Source organism: Ananas comosus, linkage group 18 (genome assembly GCF_001540865.1).
Source record: "Ananas comosus cultivar F153 linkage group 18, ASM154086v1, whole genome shotgun sequence".
NCBI lineage: Eukaryota > Viridiplantae > Streptophyta > Magnoliopsida > Poales > Bromeliaceae > Ananas > Ananas comosus.
Genome location: NC_033638.1, coordinates 9,778,477 through 9,794,846, shown reverse-complemented (window position 1 = coordinate 9,794,846; position 16,370 = coordinate 9,778,477). Strand labels below are relative to the sequence as shown.

At 43.2% G+C, this 16,370-nt stretch overlaps 3 protein-coding genes across 4 annotated transcripts; 2 read left to right on the top strand and 1 right to left on the bottom strand.

Moving 5' to 3' along the window:
• Positions 1,741-5,191, top strand: LOC109724302 (L-type lectin-domain containing receptor kinase VIII.2). Its single transcript, XM_020253078.1, has one exon. The coding sequence runs from the start codon at positions 2,315-2,317 to the stop codon at positions 4,658-4,660; it is 2,346 nt and encodes a 781-aa protein (XP_020108667.1). The 5' UTR covers positions 1,741-2,314; the 3' UTR covers positions 4,661-5,191.
• On the top strand, positions 6,192-12,127 carry LOC109724303 (alpha-taxilin). 2 transcript variants are annotated; one of them, XM_020253079.1, is made up of 11 exons: positions 6,192-6,662; positions 7,137-7,219; positions 7,806-7,929; positions 8,681-8,748; positions 8,828-8,905; positions 9,406-9,470; positions 10,016-10,082; positions 10,238-10,420; positions 10,945-11,001; positions 11,155-11,250; positions 11,677-12,127. In XM_020253079.1, exons 1-11 carry the CDS (start codon positions 6,293-6,295, stop codon positions 11,830-11,832), a joined length of 1,347 nt encoding a protein of 448 aa, XP_020108668.1. In that variant the 5' UTR covers positions 6,192-6,292; the 3' UTR covers positions 11,833-12,127. The 2 variants fall into 2 exon arrangements, with proteins under 2 accessions (XP_020108668.1, XP_020108670.1); XM_020253081.1 differs by having other exon boundaries at positions 6,197-6,662; positions 7,806-7,914.
• LOC109724305 (lipid phosphate phosphatase gamma, chloroplastic) lies at positions 12,757-15,689 on the bottom strand. The gene is made up of 3 exons (XM_020253086.1): positions 15,069-15,689; positions 14,765-14,975; positions 12,757-13,179 (listed from the first exon to the last, which is right to left on the bottom strand). The coding sequence occupies exons 1-2, from the start codon at positions 15,528-15,530 to the stop codon at positions 14,769-14,771; spliced, it is 669 nt and encodes a 222-aa protein (XP_020108675.1). The 5' UTR covers positions 15,531-15,689; the 3' UTR covers positions 12,757-13,179; positions 14,765-14,768.

The following is a 16,370-nucleotide window of genomic DNA, read 5'->3' as shown; positions in this document are numbered from 1 at the left end:
GTTCTCTATTGAGGATATTTTAAAATAGCATTTCTTGAAATAGCAATGTTAAAAAACTAGAAAACTCCCATGTGGCTATAGAGGCCCTTGTGTGCACTATAAAAGAGCACTTGTCCTTGCCCGTGTTCAACATCGGCATGTGGCGAGTGCAGAGCCTGCCCGCTCGGCCAGCTCCTGCCCCACATCAGATCACAACCGGCAAGTCTAGAAATTTTACTATGTAATATTTACATCATATTTATTAATATATATATATATATATATATATATATATATATAAAATAATATAATATATAAAATGTTCATGCATTTAAATATGGGAAAACTTTCAAAAACCCCCCTGTGGTTTCATTTTTTCTCACTTNCAATTTACCCCCCTGTGGTTTCATTTTTATCTTTTCGGAAGCTTTTTCGTTAATATTTCGTTAAATTATATACAAAAAACTTCAGATAACTATCTATATTTATCGAATAGTCACTTTAGTATCCTTTAATTTTAACTTTGTCACTGATTTTAAAAAAAAATAATAATAAAATTGATAATAAAAAGATAAAAACGAAACCACAGGGGGACAAATTGATACGTTTTAAACCACAGGGTAGTAAAGTGAGAATGCACGAAATTACAGGGAGGGTTTTTGAAGTTTTTCTTATATTAATAGATTGTTTTTGAAACTTCACTTCACGAGCAATGCTGTCATGTGAATTTTGTACTTTTTGGCTTTAAAAACTTCAAAGAATTTTTGACGACGGTGATCAGATACGAGACGTGCATTGAGCAATAAATACCATAAATAAAAGATAGAGATGACAAATTTTCGCTCTCCGCTGATGAGAACGCCAGCTGTCAGTTGCAGGAGCAGTGAGTGACTGTAACTGTAAGCGTGGGAGTTGTTGCCAACGGAAAAAGGCCCGGAAATGGGTGAAGTTGCATTAAATGACCGCGAGCGAGATCAGCATCATACGCCCGTTTTACATGCCACAACTGCTCTCTCGCAGGTTGCAGGTCACATTCCTCGATTGATCCTCCGCTCCTGCCGTTGCCGCTAACTATCGCTAACCAATTTATTATCCTCTCTTTCCGTTCCTTTACACAAAGATGTTTTTTTTTTTTTTGAAAAATATTTCGTTTATTTTATTTAAAAATAAATTTAGCTGAAAATATAAATCAACTAGAATTCGAACTTAGATCTCGAATATCAACCACCAAATTTTTTGCCACTTATTCTAGAAACGGTCGATTTTTCTTGGCAACGTTATTAATCGAAATCGGAAGCGCTTCTTCTCTTGACATTCCATTGATATGCCCGAGAGAAATACTTTGAATTATTTTTTTTTAACTTTATTTTTGTACGCGGACAAATATATACATAGTGTTAAAAATTATTGGCTTGTGCATGGCAAACATGACTAACATTCTTGAACTTTCCTAATAGTGCGGTGGTGTAGAAACGTTTTGTCTCGCAACTCACTATCTTTATAGGCTCTTTAAGACATTGGACAAGGACTGGTAAAATATCACCGAGTATGTTAATATATTAACAATTTAGAAGGCAATAATCTGAAAATATATAGGCAGCGGTACTGATGTAGAAACAATACGCTAATTTGTGAGCAGTATATTAATATGTCATCATATATCAAAAACTTTTGAAAATATACTTGTGGACAGAGATGATTTTTTTTTTTACTTACAAAATGGATATAATGAACCTTATTCGGATCCGCTAAATTAATTAACTCCGATGCACAAAAAGTTTAAATACAGCTCATCTTCCCGTTACTTACGCAGCTAATTATTAGCCCAGTTCATTTATGTAGCCGCCGTAGACTCGACACTAATAAATAAATACCCGAGACTTAAACACTACTAATTTACGTCTTAATTAAATACTATACGATTATTATTATTATTATACTAATACTAATGAATTTAGATAAACTTGTTGAGGAGTTGGGATCGATCAAACTAAAACGAAAATGTCCGTTCCCCTCTCTATTATTTTCCCCACTCCCCCATGCCTATTTTACCGTTGCAGCGGATACACGTGTCGGCCGGTATGGCCACTTGTCCCTCTCACTCCTCACTTGGATGCTTTTACCTCTTCCCCATCCCCTCACCAACGCAGCAACGCTCTCCTCCCCTCCCCCAAAACTTCCACTCCACTTCACCTACCTTTCACCCCAAGTATCCTCCCTCCCCCTTCAACCTCCGCCACTCTCTCTCTCTCTCTCTCTCTCTCTCTCCCTAACCATCATTAGAATGTGAAGAAGAGATGAACAAGCTAAGCTTAGCTTGATCTCCCCAACAAAAATGCAACAGCAGAAGCAGCAGAAGCAGAAGCAGAGGCAGCAGAAGCAATTACTCGCCAATAATAATAAGAAGAAGAATATATCGCTTTTCTGCTTCTTCCTCGTCGTGCAATCTTTTGTATCCGGCAAGAGCGCGCGCGCGACGAAATTCGACTTCGCGACATTGACGCTGGGGAGCCTGAAACTCCTCGGCGACGCGCACCTGAGGAACGGCAGCATCCGGCTCACGCGGGACCTCCCCGTGCCGACGTCGGGCGCGGGTCGCGCCCTCTTCGCGGATCCGGTCCCGCTCCGCCACCCGTCTTCGGGGCAGCCCCTCCCCTTCTCCACCTCCTTCGCATTCTCCGTCACCCTCCTCAACCCCTCCTCCGCCGGCGGCGGCCTCGCCTTCCTCCTCTCCCCCGACGACCACTCCCTCGGCGACTCCGGCCCCTTCCTCGGCCTCCTCAATTCCTCCTCCTCCTCCGCCTCCTCCGCCTCGATCGTCGCCGTCGAGTTCGATACGTTGATGGACGTCGAATTCGACGACATTAACGGCAACCACGTGGGCGTCGACGTCGGCAGCGTCGTCTCCGCCGCGGCGTCCGATCTCGACCTCGCGGGCGTGGATTTGAAGAGCGGCGAGCTCGTCAACGCGTGGGTCGACTTCACCGAGCTCGGCGCGCTCCGCGTCTTCGTCTCCTACGCCGCGCAGCGCCCCGCCGACCCCGTGCTCGAGTTCCCCGTCGATCTCGCGCAGTTCCCCTACGACGCCGCGTTCGTGGGCTTCTCCGCGTCCACGCAGGGGAGCACCGAGATCCACAGCATCGAGTGGTGGAGCTTCGCCTCCTCCTCCCCCGACCCCGTCCCCGTCCCCTCCCCTGCTTCTACTCCGCCCCCCAACCCCATCGTCGCCCCGTCCCCGCCCCATTCGATCGCCCCCGCCACCTCCTCCGCCGCAGCGGCTGAGAGCCCTGGCGACGCGAGCCACTATCCGCCCCCGTCGTCGCCGTCGGCGTGCCAGAGCAATGGGCTGTGCCGGCAGGGCCCCGCCGCCGTGGCCGGGGTGGCGACCGCGGGGGCGTTCGTGCTCGCCGCCTTCGCCGGGCTGGGCTTCTGGGTCTTCGCTCGAAGGTCGGCGAGGTCCTCCTCCTACTCCTCGCCCCGCACGTGGGGCGAGATCGCCGCGGCGTCCGAGATCGTGAAGGCCCCGAGGGAGTTCGCCTACCGCGAGCTCTGCGTCGCCACGAGGGACTTCGACCCCTCCCGGATCATCGGCCACGGCGCGTTCGGGACGGTGTACAAGGGGATAATCATGGAGACGGGCGCCATGGTGGCCGTGAAGCGGTGCATCCGGAGCCACCGCGGCGGCGGCGCGGGGGCGGCGGAGGCGCGGGCGGAGTTCCTCTCGGAGCTCTCCATCATCGCGGGGCTCCGGCACCGGAACCTGGTGCGCCTCATCGGGTGGTGCCACGAGAAGGGGGAGATCCTGCTCGTCTACGACTACATGCTCCACGGGAGCCTCGACAAGGCGCTGTTCGACCCGGGCGCCCCGCCGCTGCCGTGGCGCCACCGCAGGGAGATCCTGGTCGGGGTGGCCTCGGCGCTCGCCTACCTCCACTGGGAGTGCGAGCGCCAGGTGATCCACCGCGACGTCAAGTCCAGCAACGTCATGCTCGGCGAGGGCTACCACGCGCGCCTCGGCGACTTCGGCCTCGCGCGCCAGGCCGAGCACGGCGGCGGCCCCGCCTCCTCCCCCGGCGCCGGCGCCGCCGCCGCCGCGGGCACCATGGGCTACCTCGCCCCCGAGTACCTCCTCACGGGCCGCGCCACCGCCGAGGCCGACGTGTTCTCCTTCGGCGCCCTCGTCCTCGAGGTCGCCTGCGGCCGCCGCCCCATCGACGGCGTCGGCGCCGGCGTCCCCGGCCCCGGCGCCGGCGCGCGGCGGCTGAGCAACCTGGTGGAGTGGGTGTGGGGGCTTCACGGGGAGGGGAGGATTCTGGAAGCAGTGGACGTGAGGATGGAGGGTGGTGGGGAGTACGAGGAGGGGGAGATGAGGCGGGTGTTGTTGGTGGGGTTGGCGTGCTCGAGCCCCGACCCGGCTATGAGGCCCGGAATGAGGAGTGTGGTGCAGATGCTGAGCGGCGAATCCGAGCCGCCATTCGTGCCGGAGACGAAGCCGTCGACGAGCTTCATCAGCGCCAACCACCACCTCCTCCTCAGCCTCCAGGATAGCGTGTCGGATTACAACGCCATCGGCCTCAACCTATCCGGCTCTTCCGCCTCGTCTTCCTCTTCTCTTACCAGCACTCTTGGCGGCGGCGGCGGCGGCGGCGGTGGCGGCGGCGGGGGATGGACTCTTTCCTAGACATTTTTGGCCGATTCTTAAATCTCTTTTTTGGTAATTAATTAAGTAACATTAGATATGTATACATACATTACTATTACTATTACTATTACTATTATTTTCTTTTGCTGTGATGCAGGTAATATCTGTTTTGTGCATTGAGTAAATTGATTCATTCTAATTTTTTACCAATCTAAAACTGCAAAAGCAGATGTATAAAGGATTTTCTTTCCTTTTCATTTCTTTCCTGTTCTGTTCTGTTCTGTTCATTTGAGAGTTTAAGGCTATAGACTTTCTAAGTTATTATCTTTTGCTCTTCCAGTAGGTTAAGTTCGGGAATTAGATCTACGAGATGGAGATGAATTTGAGTATAACTATAGTTTTTTTGTTATTAATATTACTTTCAAGTTTATAGGATAATTTTTGGTGGAAAAGAAGGCTTTTTTTTGTTGCTACTTTTCCTGTACAATCATCAGTTGGCGAGACTATAGACTTGTGCTCCCTTTCCTTTTCTTGTTATTATTTATATAAATTTGTTGCATCTTGTGTTCCCATTTTCTTGATTTATAACGTGTCGTACATTTTTTTTTTTCCTCTTTTTCGTAATTCTAATGGTCTATTGGAAGGTGTCACTAGCAGGTGGGTTAGGAAAGCGATACGACCAATGAGTGTTTGTATATAGCTTCTTATAACCCATGATTTAGTGTCTTTATCATCATTTCAAAAGTTTCCTTTCTGAAGTGGACTTGGATAAGAACCCCTCACTTTCGTTGTTTGGTCCAAATGGAATTTTAAGCCGCTACCTTGGACCCGATTCGTAATCAAAACCGTCTCAATTTCACCAGGTAACTCTTTCACCATTAGAAGGCCATTTGATTCAAAACTTATAATACTTTTAAAATATTATATATTTCATATTAGAAATAACAATTCACTTGGGTAAGAAAATGGCAGTGTTATGGTTATGCACAGCAAAGGTAGATTCAATAGAGAATAACACTGTTGGGCTTAGCATCTAGAGCCCGTGTTGCTATAGGCTTTCCTTTTCATAATTGGGTTTCACATGCTTCAAACGGCGCACGGGGTTCACACTTATCTTCTTCTCTTTTTTTTTCAACTTTTTTAATGGGAGCCAATTTCCCCAAAAAAAAAAAAAAAAAAAAANAAAATCTTACTGGTAATAGCTTACATGGGAGTATGGTAAAGTTTTGTTGCTCAACTGAGTCCCCACACTCCTCCCTCTCTCGTTTCATCGGAATAGGCATTTTAAGTAAATCTTTTCTTAAAAGCAAAAATCACTTTGCAATTAATAAAGAAATATTTACAAATCATCTAGATTGAGGATTAACACTGTTCCTTAATAAGATCTAAAACACTTTTGGCCACTAACTACTGCTGAATTTGTTTTTAGACTATATACAATAATTCAATCAAACTAATTATTTAGTAAGCAGAATTAATGATCCTATCCATTTGTATTCGTAGGCAAACAGTATCTGTACGTATCCCTACTCCGCAGGGGGGGAAAAGGGCATACGTGTAATTTCCGTTAATACCTAGCGTTGTTTTGGGAAATGCGAAATCCCGATTCTCGCCTCTCTGCTTCAGTCCCTCGTCTCCCGACGCTTCCTTTCTCCTCCCTCTCCGTCCCCAATGGAGTCGTCCTCACCGGCGAACCGCCTCCCTGAAGCCGACTCTCTCCCCGACGGATTCGTCGAGAGCTCTGCCGAGCCCGCCGCGGCGGAGCCGCCGCAGCCTCCGCCGCCGCAGGACTACAACGGCTCTCTCCTCGACCTCGACCGCCCCGGTGACCCCGCCGTGGAGGGGCTCCCTCTCTCGCTCGCGCCCGAAACCCTAGATCCCGAGGGCGTCGCGGATCGTTTCGCAAAGCTCGCGACCTCCGCGGATTCGTCGATGGAGAAGGGGGGCCTCGATTCGACGCAGGAGAGGATCGCGGTCGCGGATCGTGTGGCGGAAGCGGAGGGCGCAAGTTCTCCCCGCGACGAACGTAGTTGCGAGAGAGGTTATGATTCTAACATCTCCTTTTGCTATCTATATTGGTATTTAGGCATCGGATCTCTCTAATGCAGTCCGAGGCCTTCTTTGTGGTGTTGTTTCATGTTAGAGTAGTCCCTTCACCAAATTTAATTTGAGTTTTCGCTAGAGATCCGAGGATCATCAGAGGAACAACCGATGGGACGTAAATATGAAGTCATAAAATGGTTTGTTCTGTGAAAAGTGAGTGGAGTACACAACACCATTATTGTCCCTCTTGTCGTCGCTAAGAATAGCAAATTGCAGTAGCACTCATCTCTTTTCCCTCAACAGGGAGATTTTAGAAGTTGATTTGGTGTATAATATTCAGGCGCATCTGGTATGTTAGGATTATGCTGGAACAATAGGCACAGAGGAACTATTGGAACATAGATGCTTTATACGCAAGCATGCAGTAAACCTGCATCTGGTGATTTATTTTTCTTTTCTGTGGCTGTTGCAGAGACTAACTTGTGTTTGGAGTTGCATACTGCCAGCCTCAAGGAAAACAAAGAAGAAAATGCTGAGCGTGTGAAAAACCAGAAGGTAGTTGGTTTTATCTTCATATGCTCTAATTTCCAAATCATGAATTTAAATTGCTGAGAAAGTATTCAAGGTACATGATCAATCCTTGTTGGAAATAGTTGTAGAGCAGTTATGGGAATTATAATCTTCAAACATTAAGATGAGAGCACAATACTGGAAAGGGATCTCCTTCTGCCCGTCCCTTAATTGCAGTCTGATGTCCTTCTGTAATGCTATCTTGTTGGCATGCTAGAGTTCATAGTTAGACTAAAATACAAAAACCACTTCTCCACTTTCCCTCGTGCCACTTTTTCTCTTCTCTTTCATTCAGTTATGAGTATCACTCAAAAGAGACGCGCTACAAAAAGTGGGAAGTAGACGCAACACAAGAGTGAGGTTCTTTTTCTTCATAAAGGAAGGGTGAAAACAGCAAACTTCGAAGAGTGAAAAAAACCATATATGTTAATATGCGTACATTTTGCAGCACATTCATTTTGTTTCTCAAATGGTCACAAAGAAAACTATGTCTACTTCTCGCTTATTTGGTTTTTGATCACTTCAGCAGTCTAACATGTTTTGATGTATCTCATACTTGATTGCCTTCTAGGATAGTAGTGAACCAAAGCCTAAAGTTTCGAAGCGTGGCGCAAAATCAGAAAAGGAGTTATTGGAGTTCACTCTGAAGTATCAAAAAGTAATTGCAGAGAGGGATGCAGGCAAGTTTCAACTGTGTAATTTTATAAACCTCTAATCGGTGAATTCTTTTTCTTGTTTGTTTTTTGAGAGAGAAAGGTAGCAAGCTGGCGCTTCGTTCATTTTTCTAGAAATGAACTTAGCTAGAAATGTGAGGTAAATTGGCTTCGAACTTGGAAACTCGGGTATCAACCATCAAGTTCTTTGCCATTTGCGCTAGGGACGGTCGGTAATAAGTGAATTCCTATGGCATCTAACGTAGCACTAAATTGGAGTTCAAACACTCACAACAACAATTGTACATAGAAGTTCACATTCTATATGCACAATTCATTCTACAGACTATCCTCACTTACCACATCTTTTTTCTTCAGCAAACACATATTTATTGCCACATTAAATTTTAGATATACATTCAATGGTATGCTAACATGTATTAGTCGTTCTATTGGTACATATTGGTAAAAATCATATCTTAGTTTTAAAGCAGAGATTTGTAGAATATCAAGAAAGTTTCAATGTATATTCTACATGGAGAAGATCCTTATATAACCTGGCGTATCTACACCTTACTACCATGCTTTCGGTGACCATGCTATGTTATGATATATTCCTGAAAGCAGAAGCACTAACAATGGCTGAAGCTTTGTTTTATATTATTTCCTTCTTTGCCACTATTCTCTATTCTGCTTTTACTCTATGTAGTTAAATCTCGCCTAGCTGGGAAAAATTATCAAATTTGTGTTTCCTATAATTATCTGATTTCTTGCTTTCGAGGTGCTCGTGCAGCGGTTGCAGTTCGAGAAAGGCTTGAGTCATTATGTAGGGAACTGCAGCGCCAAAATAAAATGCTTATGGTATTTCTCCATTTTTTTTTTCTAAATGCGAAATTTTATCTTTTGACTGAGATAAGCTTTAGAACATATAATATTTCAGGAAGAATGTCAAAGAGTGTCAACAGAGGGACAGAATATGAGGCTAGATTTGTCTACAAAATTTAACAATGCCATCAAGGTACGAATATATCATATTATCATAATATCAGATTGACGACTTATGTTAGTTCCATCATAACAGGTGGGGAGCTGTAAATGATATTCATAATTTGCTTTAGACAACTTATGTAAGTTATAAACATTTCAAAAGATATACTCTGCCCCAGGTGAATCACTATTCACCTGTGCTATGTTTGTTTTGCTAAAAGCCATTTGGATTCCTGCTTTGTCATAAACATGCATTATGTTCTGGAAGAAAAGTAACCTTCTGTAACTTGTCTGCTTCATGTAACTGTTGTTCGATAAGCCTAATAACGAGAGAAGCAGTTGGTGCTAATTGACGTAGACTACATAATCAAAAGAACAGAGGAACTGTACTCCTATTTGCTTTACTATGATCATTTCTGTGTTTTCCTCTCCTTTGCTTTTCATTTTCACTGCTGTTCTCGGTTTTGTTCGCAAACTTAATACTCCTACTACTAGCAACTAATTCCTAGTTCATTCTGCGTTGCCCTGTAGGATGTAAGCAGTAAGCTTGAGGAACAGAAGGATGAATGCCTTACCCAATTAAGGGAAAATGAAATGTAAGATAATTTTCATGAAGTTTAGGAGATTTACCCTTTGCAAGGGGACGGAAATAAATTTGCTGATACTGTGGAAAATTTTCAGAACTCTCTTATGTAACTCTGAATAACGTTTGGTTCGGGTATAAGCAAGAACTAGCTATTACAGGGATAGGTACAAGTATGGGGATAAGAAAAATAGCGTTTGGATGAAAATTGGGTTTTTCCCGGAGATAAGAAAAATAACGTTTGGATAGATAATATGGAATAAGAAAAATAGTGGGTAGTTATATATAGAAAACGGAGGTCTTGGTGGGGATAGTTATACCCGGTTATTATAGGTAACCGAGAACTACTATTCTCGAGTAAAAAATTAGCGTTTGGGTATAAAGGGGGGGGATAAGGGGTTATTCCACCTCTTATCCCCAATCCAAACAGTGACTTGATTGTAGACTGTTGTCAAATGTATTTAGATCCTTTATGTTGTGATTCTTGCCTACAAATGCACAGAAAAAGAAAAGTTACTTTTGTGTGTCATGACTAGTTTCTCTTGGATTCTCTTGTAGGCTTAGAAATAAATTAAAACACCTTGCCGACCAGTATACTCTTGCTGAACAGCAATTTGGCCAAAAGGTACGATGCCTCCATCTTTCCTGCTAAATCAATCTTAATGATGTATTTTACTTCTTTGTGAACCTGCAGTGTAACTTCAGATTTACTCTAGGGTTATTTCTGTATTCTCCTTTATTTTACCTCTTTTTTTCTTTTTCCTTTTTTGAAAAGTGTAGTTGAAGCAAAAAATTTTGGAACTTGAGCTTGCTGATCTCAAAATTCAACAACATCAAGAAAGATCAGCTCAGGAACAAACCCAGATGCAGCTGTATGCTGAACAAATTTCGCAGCTTATGGCCACTGAGAAGAGTTTACGCTTACAGCTGGCTGCCGATGAAGAAAAATTTCGGTCATTTCAGGTGCCTTTGCAATTTATTCTGTTCGAATTAGGACTCTTTAATGCATAAAAATGTATTAAGATTTGAACTGCTCATTCAATCTTAGTTATTGTTTGGAGTGGTGCTAGCCTCGGTTGCATTGGTACTACAAGAGAATTTCATAGATTAATAGTTGGTGCAGCACCTTGAGAAGACGATTAGTACTGTGCAGACTAGGCATGCTTTCGGACAATTTTATACACGTACACACACAAAGGCACTTACAACACACTTTGATGAAGGAGAAATTAGTTAGCATGATTTTGAACCATGTGTTTATTGAATATTCGTATGTTTAGGCTAATATAAAATAAGACTGATCGAAAGATGCTTGAATTATTCAACAGATGTTTATGTTAGTTAACCTCTTACCAAAATCGAATTATATTCTTGGAGATACTGTCTCTCTCTCTCTCCTGTAAATATGAAACTAGAATATTGGTCCTCTTTTTTTTTTTTTTTTTTTTCAATAAACATACTCTAACCAGGTTTTTAAATGAAAACAGGATGCTTTGTCCAAAAGCAATGACGTCTTTGAAGCACTAAAAGTGGAGATGGAAAAGGTATGCCTCCAACTTTTGTTAGATATTTGTGTCAATATTTGGGCAGTGGCCCAGCCTGTGGAAAGAAATGAAAATTTGTGTACATTATCGGCCTTTCCAACATGACGTAAGCAAGTTAAAATTGCGATTTTTTGGTGTTTGAATTATGTTCAGATGGTGAAGTTGATTAAGGAACTTAAAAAGGAGAATGAATTCTTAAAGGGCAAATGTGAGAAGTCAGATGTTGCATTGGTGAAGCTCATTGAGGACGTAAGTTCAAGATGCATACAGAAATGAATTTCTTTTTTCCTTATAGTGGTTCTTTTTCCTTGTGAACTATCAATAAGCTAGTGTTTCACTGCGAGATAAATTGCAAATAGTGGTAAAAACTCCCTCTATCCTACGGAACACAGTTGTAACTGATAAAATCTCCAGTGTGAAAGGGATGTGGGCAGTCCTATCACCCTAGATAGCTCAATTCCTGGCATAAGGCTGAATTATGATTTCTATAATAGCCCACTATCTTGTTCAATTCCCACTGTCCGCAACAAAATATAGTGCCTACACCTAGAACTACAATTTCTATGAAGTATTATATCACTCCCTTGGATAGACACCCAGCCAGACACTAAGGTATTGTCAATGATAGTGAATGCTAAGAGCTTACAGCTACTGACATGAATTACTTGTTCGCAGCGCGAACTTATGAAGAAGCAATTCGAGAAAGCAAAGAATCAAAAAGAGAAGCTTGAGTCCTTGTGTCGGTCGCTACAAGCAGAGAGGAAACATAGCTCAGCTGAGGGTAATGCTGATCCAGTTACCATTCCACTCGATGCGGTTAATGACCCCTAAGAGACCTAGTGATTTTGACAGTGCAAAGCCCGATTGAGATTTTCAGATGTGTGACTGTAAGAATATATCCAAACAGGAATGAGATGCATAATTTTAGTTTTTTTTTTTTTTCCGTTCTTTATTTGCTTTTTTGGATGTCTTCTTTGTGCTGTGGGAAGAAGGTGAGGAAGGGAGGTTTCGATAGTTTTTGTATTGTTTCCTATATAGTGTGTTAAAATATTCGGATTACTTGATACACCAATCACATCCTCGAGTTTTTGGAATGGAATGGAAGCACGGTAGTCTTCCTTGGGAATATGCTTGTTCTATTTAGGGTATTGAATCAAACCTAAAAACTTACGGAGACCACTCCGGCTGTAGTGCATTTCGAAGCCAGCTCATGGATTGTTTTTTTTTTTTTTTAAATTCAAATAAGTAGACTACAGGGCTTCTACGTATATCCTATACACTGATACACGTGGTACTTGTCATAATAATTGCTGTAATTGTGGGTACGCATAATCTTCCAAAAACGTTATTCATTTTTTCATCATGAAATGAAAGACGTAGAGGATCAGACCATAGAGGATTAAAAGAGCCCTTCAGCATTGCAGATTTGGATCAAACCGCCCCCAAAGTGTGAATCATATTCACAGCTGTGTGTGCAGCTAAAATGCAACTGAAACGTACATTTCCTGCTGTCAAAACCTACCTGCGCATATTCACAGCAAGGAGTCATATGTTCAATCACTCATACCTTATAACTGAAGTGCTTGTGCCTTATTTGCTCATCTTGATAAGGCTTTAAAAAAACACACTGCTGAAAACTCCGACGAAAAGGAAATGCACTTCCAGCCCTAAATCGCCATTTAATTTCTTTTCATGTTTAAAGTCTCAGATCAGTTTGTGATAGTTCCAGAGACTGGAGGCAAAGAGAGCTACGTGTCGACTATAAGCATCTCACATATTATAAATTTAGCAAAATGCACCAATATAAAAATGGACAACAATCAAACTTAACTGTGAGACCACTTTTTACATTTTAATAACAGGTAAAATAAATATCTTTATTTTGCCGAGTGCAGTCCAGCATCGGATGAATGAAAAGAACAAATCTAAAGCCAATAGAAGTTTTATTGGCATAAATATAATACCTGAAGCTATGTTCTGATGTCTTCAATAAATGACAAATGTGGTGCTGAACAACTAAAGCACAAGAGTGCAACCGAAGAAGAGATCTTCTAATATAAGCTTCTTCAATGTGCTTGATGACTCTGATTCAAATGCCACTAGCTTCGTGGTGGCGCGACTGATGTTAGATTAGTTCTGCTACCGTAAATTAAGACGAACATGATTGAAAAGAAAGACCTGCATCCAAGTTAAATGAGAACAATCAAACTTAAGAAAACATGACAATCAGAGATAGGAGTAAAAGAAGTAGAAGGAGATACAATAGTGCAAATTTAAGATCCTACGGAATTATTCAGTAATCAGATTATGATTGTGTAGTGAGAATATGTTGCCTTCAGGTAATGGTCCTTGATGTACATCATTTGCAGTGCTGCAAATGTAAATCACTGGAAGTTTTTTCTCCTTTTCTTTAAAGCAAAAAATTTCAGGTAACCAGAACTACCAAGTGTCAGAATGGAATTCTGATGTTCTAATAGGTTCTCTAATCATTCTATGATCCCAAAAAGAAAATATTCTTCAACAAAAAAAGAGGGAAAATTAAGTCCGAAGTAGCTCACAAAAATTTATACATGCCCATCAAGCAAGTGTCACCAAGAATGTCACATCTCACTAATAGAAAACACATTAATCAATGTTATCATCATGTGAAATGAGGAGAGTTGACAGTTTTCATATATCGAATAGTGCAGATTTACGTAACATATAACATCCTTAATACTCATCTCTATCTAAAATAAATTATTCAGTGTTCGATGGCCACAGCTTTTATTGCCTTTGGCCCAACTAAGATAAGCACCACGATCAGACAATAGGAATAACAACAATAAGTCTTTAGTCTCAAACATCCCCTAGCAATGAGGAGTTGACAGGTCGACTAGGACTCATAAATAAAAGGCATGAATAAGAACACTCCACAAGAGAGTTAAAAGAAGCACCATCCAAACCCTATAAGATTGAAAGGAATATGGCAACCTAGACAAAACCAGAAAAATCTAACACTTACCTAGCAAGAAAGCGCCCGTAATTACCCCATCAACAAACACATTCAGGACAATATTGGCACCGAATATCATTCCTTTCTTTCATTTTTGTTAACTTTCATATCCTAGAAAATAATAAAGACGATCGTACCATAATCAAAGCATCACCTTTCTATCTGTTGTGTAGACTCAGAACGAGTATACGGGGATTTCCAGAAAAAAGAAAAAGTGTACAGGATATGAAATTTCAATGCTTGCTTGCCAATCAATATGTCACCCATGGTCAGGAATCTTAACAGTTTATAAAAAGGGAACAAGTAATGTCTACCGCAATTCACAGAGGGACCAATAGAGCTAAAACGCCATAAGAACAAGGACACCCACAATGAAATGAACACAAGCTCCATCAACCTGCTAAAACATATGAAGAACTAAAATAGATGTGGCCATTCTAAACGGATGAGAAGTGGACGATGGTAGATAAGACCATCCGTGAATCACCGGATGAAGACCCACAACATAGGCACAATTGACAAGTACCAATAAACCACATCACAATAACCTAGTTCCATCCCTTATGTACTACCGCATCAGATATTAAATAGAATAATTTCAACCGTTCTGCTTAGACACCCTTAATATACATATCACAAGTTTCAGAATTAATCCACCATCTCAACAAATCCTACCTATGAAGATGTTGCACAATTTTTATTTTTTTTTAAGAAAAGAACAAATCAAAGGGAATCTGAAAGAAACATTAGAGGGGGGAAAAAACTCACAGCTTCAATCTGTAGCCACTTTCTTCCGAGCAGCCCTCGCATTATCGTACTCAAACTTGAGCACATCCTGAATATGCGACGTGTCCTTGATGTAAAAATACCTCCCCAGAGCGCTCTCCTCGATCATGGGGAAGTACTCCACTAGCACAGTATTCACGATCCAGTACCACAACGCCCCGAACACGACCCCGATCGCCGCCCCTGCAAAAACCTACGCCAGTTTCAGAATCGAGAGATCAGCTATACAGGAGCGATCGACTGCTCGAATGGCGGTAACGGGAGCGAGGGATCGGGATCGAAGAACCTGCGCGACGGTGTGGTAGCCGAGGTAAACCCTAGAATACATGGTGAGGATCGCCGGGGGCCACGGGAGGAGGGCGAGGAGGCGGCCGGATCCGCCGCGGCGGCGCTTGCCGAGGCAGAGGAGGGTGAGGTAGGTGGCGAAGAAGAACATGTACTGGGAGTGGCTGGAGGGCCACCCGTGCGAGTCGCAGGTCTCGAGGGGGGACTGGCGCACGGAGGACTTGATGAGCTCGTTGAGGAACTGGGAGACGATGAGGCCGAGGGCGAAGAAGATGCCCTGGAGCTCGCGGCGGAAGAGGAAGTGGGAGACGAAGCCCCCGAGGCTGATGAACACGGGGATGAGGGAGATCCACGCCAGGAAGTGCCCGAGGGGGTCGCCGCGCCGGTACCGGACGTGGGTCAGGGTCACCGCCTTCAGCGCCGGCGGTATCGGCGGCGCCACCTCCTCGAACTCCGACGCCATGGGAGCCCAGCCAAGGACCAAATAGCGGGGGATCGAAGGGGACGAGCGAAGAAGGAGGAGATGGAGAAAGAGGAGGGTTTCGCAATCGCGATCGAGATCGAGATCGAGATCGAGATCGAGAGGGAGACAGAGTGGGTGCGAGAGAGAGAGAGAGAGAGAGAGAGAGAGAGAAATTGGAGGGTCGAGTATTTTGACTATAAAATATTATTATTATTATTATTCTCCCTAATTATCCCTAAACGCTTAGTTGGAGGTTTGAGGAAGGTCGATGATGAGGTGTGTAACGTGTGTTAGTGTTCTTTTCATGGTGTTGAAGGATACTGTATATTGCTAAATGTATATAATTACTACCGTCTGCATACGTGGCAGTAGATTATTGGATATTTAAGGAGTTGATCTAAAAGAATTTGATGAGATAAATCTGTCGGTACATTATATGCTGTACTGCTATGCAGTGCCCATCTGGACACGTAGCACCACGTATCCCGTAAATTTGTAAGGTCGAATTTAATCCCCAAAACAATACAAAAATATATATTAACGGGAGAACCACGTCTTTCTCATCCAAATTGGACCCTCTTTTCTTTTCTTTTTTTTGTTGAGGTGGATTACTACTAATAAATAATAGATTTGGGCCTGCTACAAGTGCCCGGCCTACTACTAAGTATGGGCTTCCAAATTGGGCCCGATTGAGGCCACCCTCAATGTTCACCTCCAATTTATATAAGTATTTCTAAGGTTGCCATTGTAGAATTCCCGTTTACAGATGAACAATGATCAGCAATTAAGCTTTCTATTAGTTTAGAATGTGCTTAATGTCGGGAGCTAAATCTATATGCA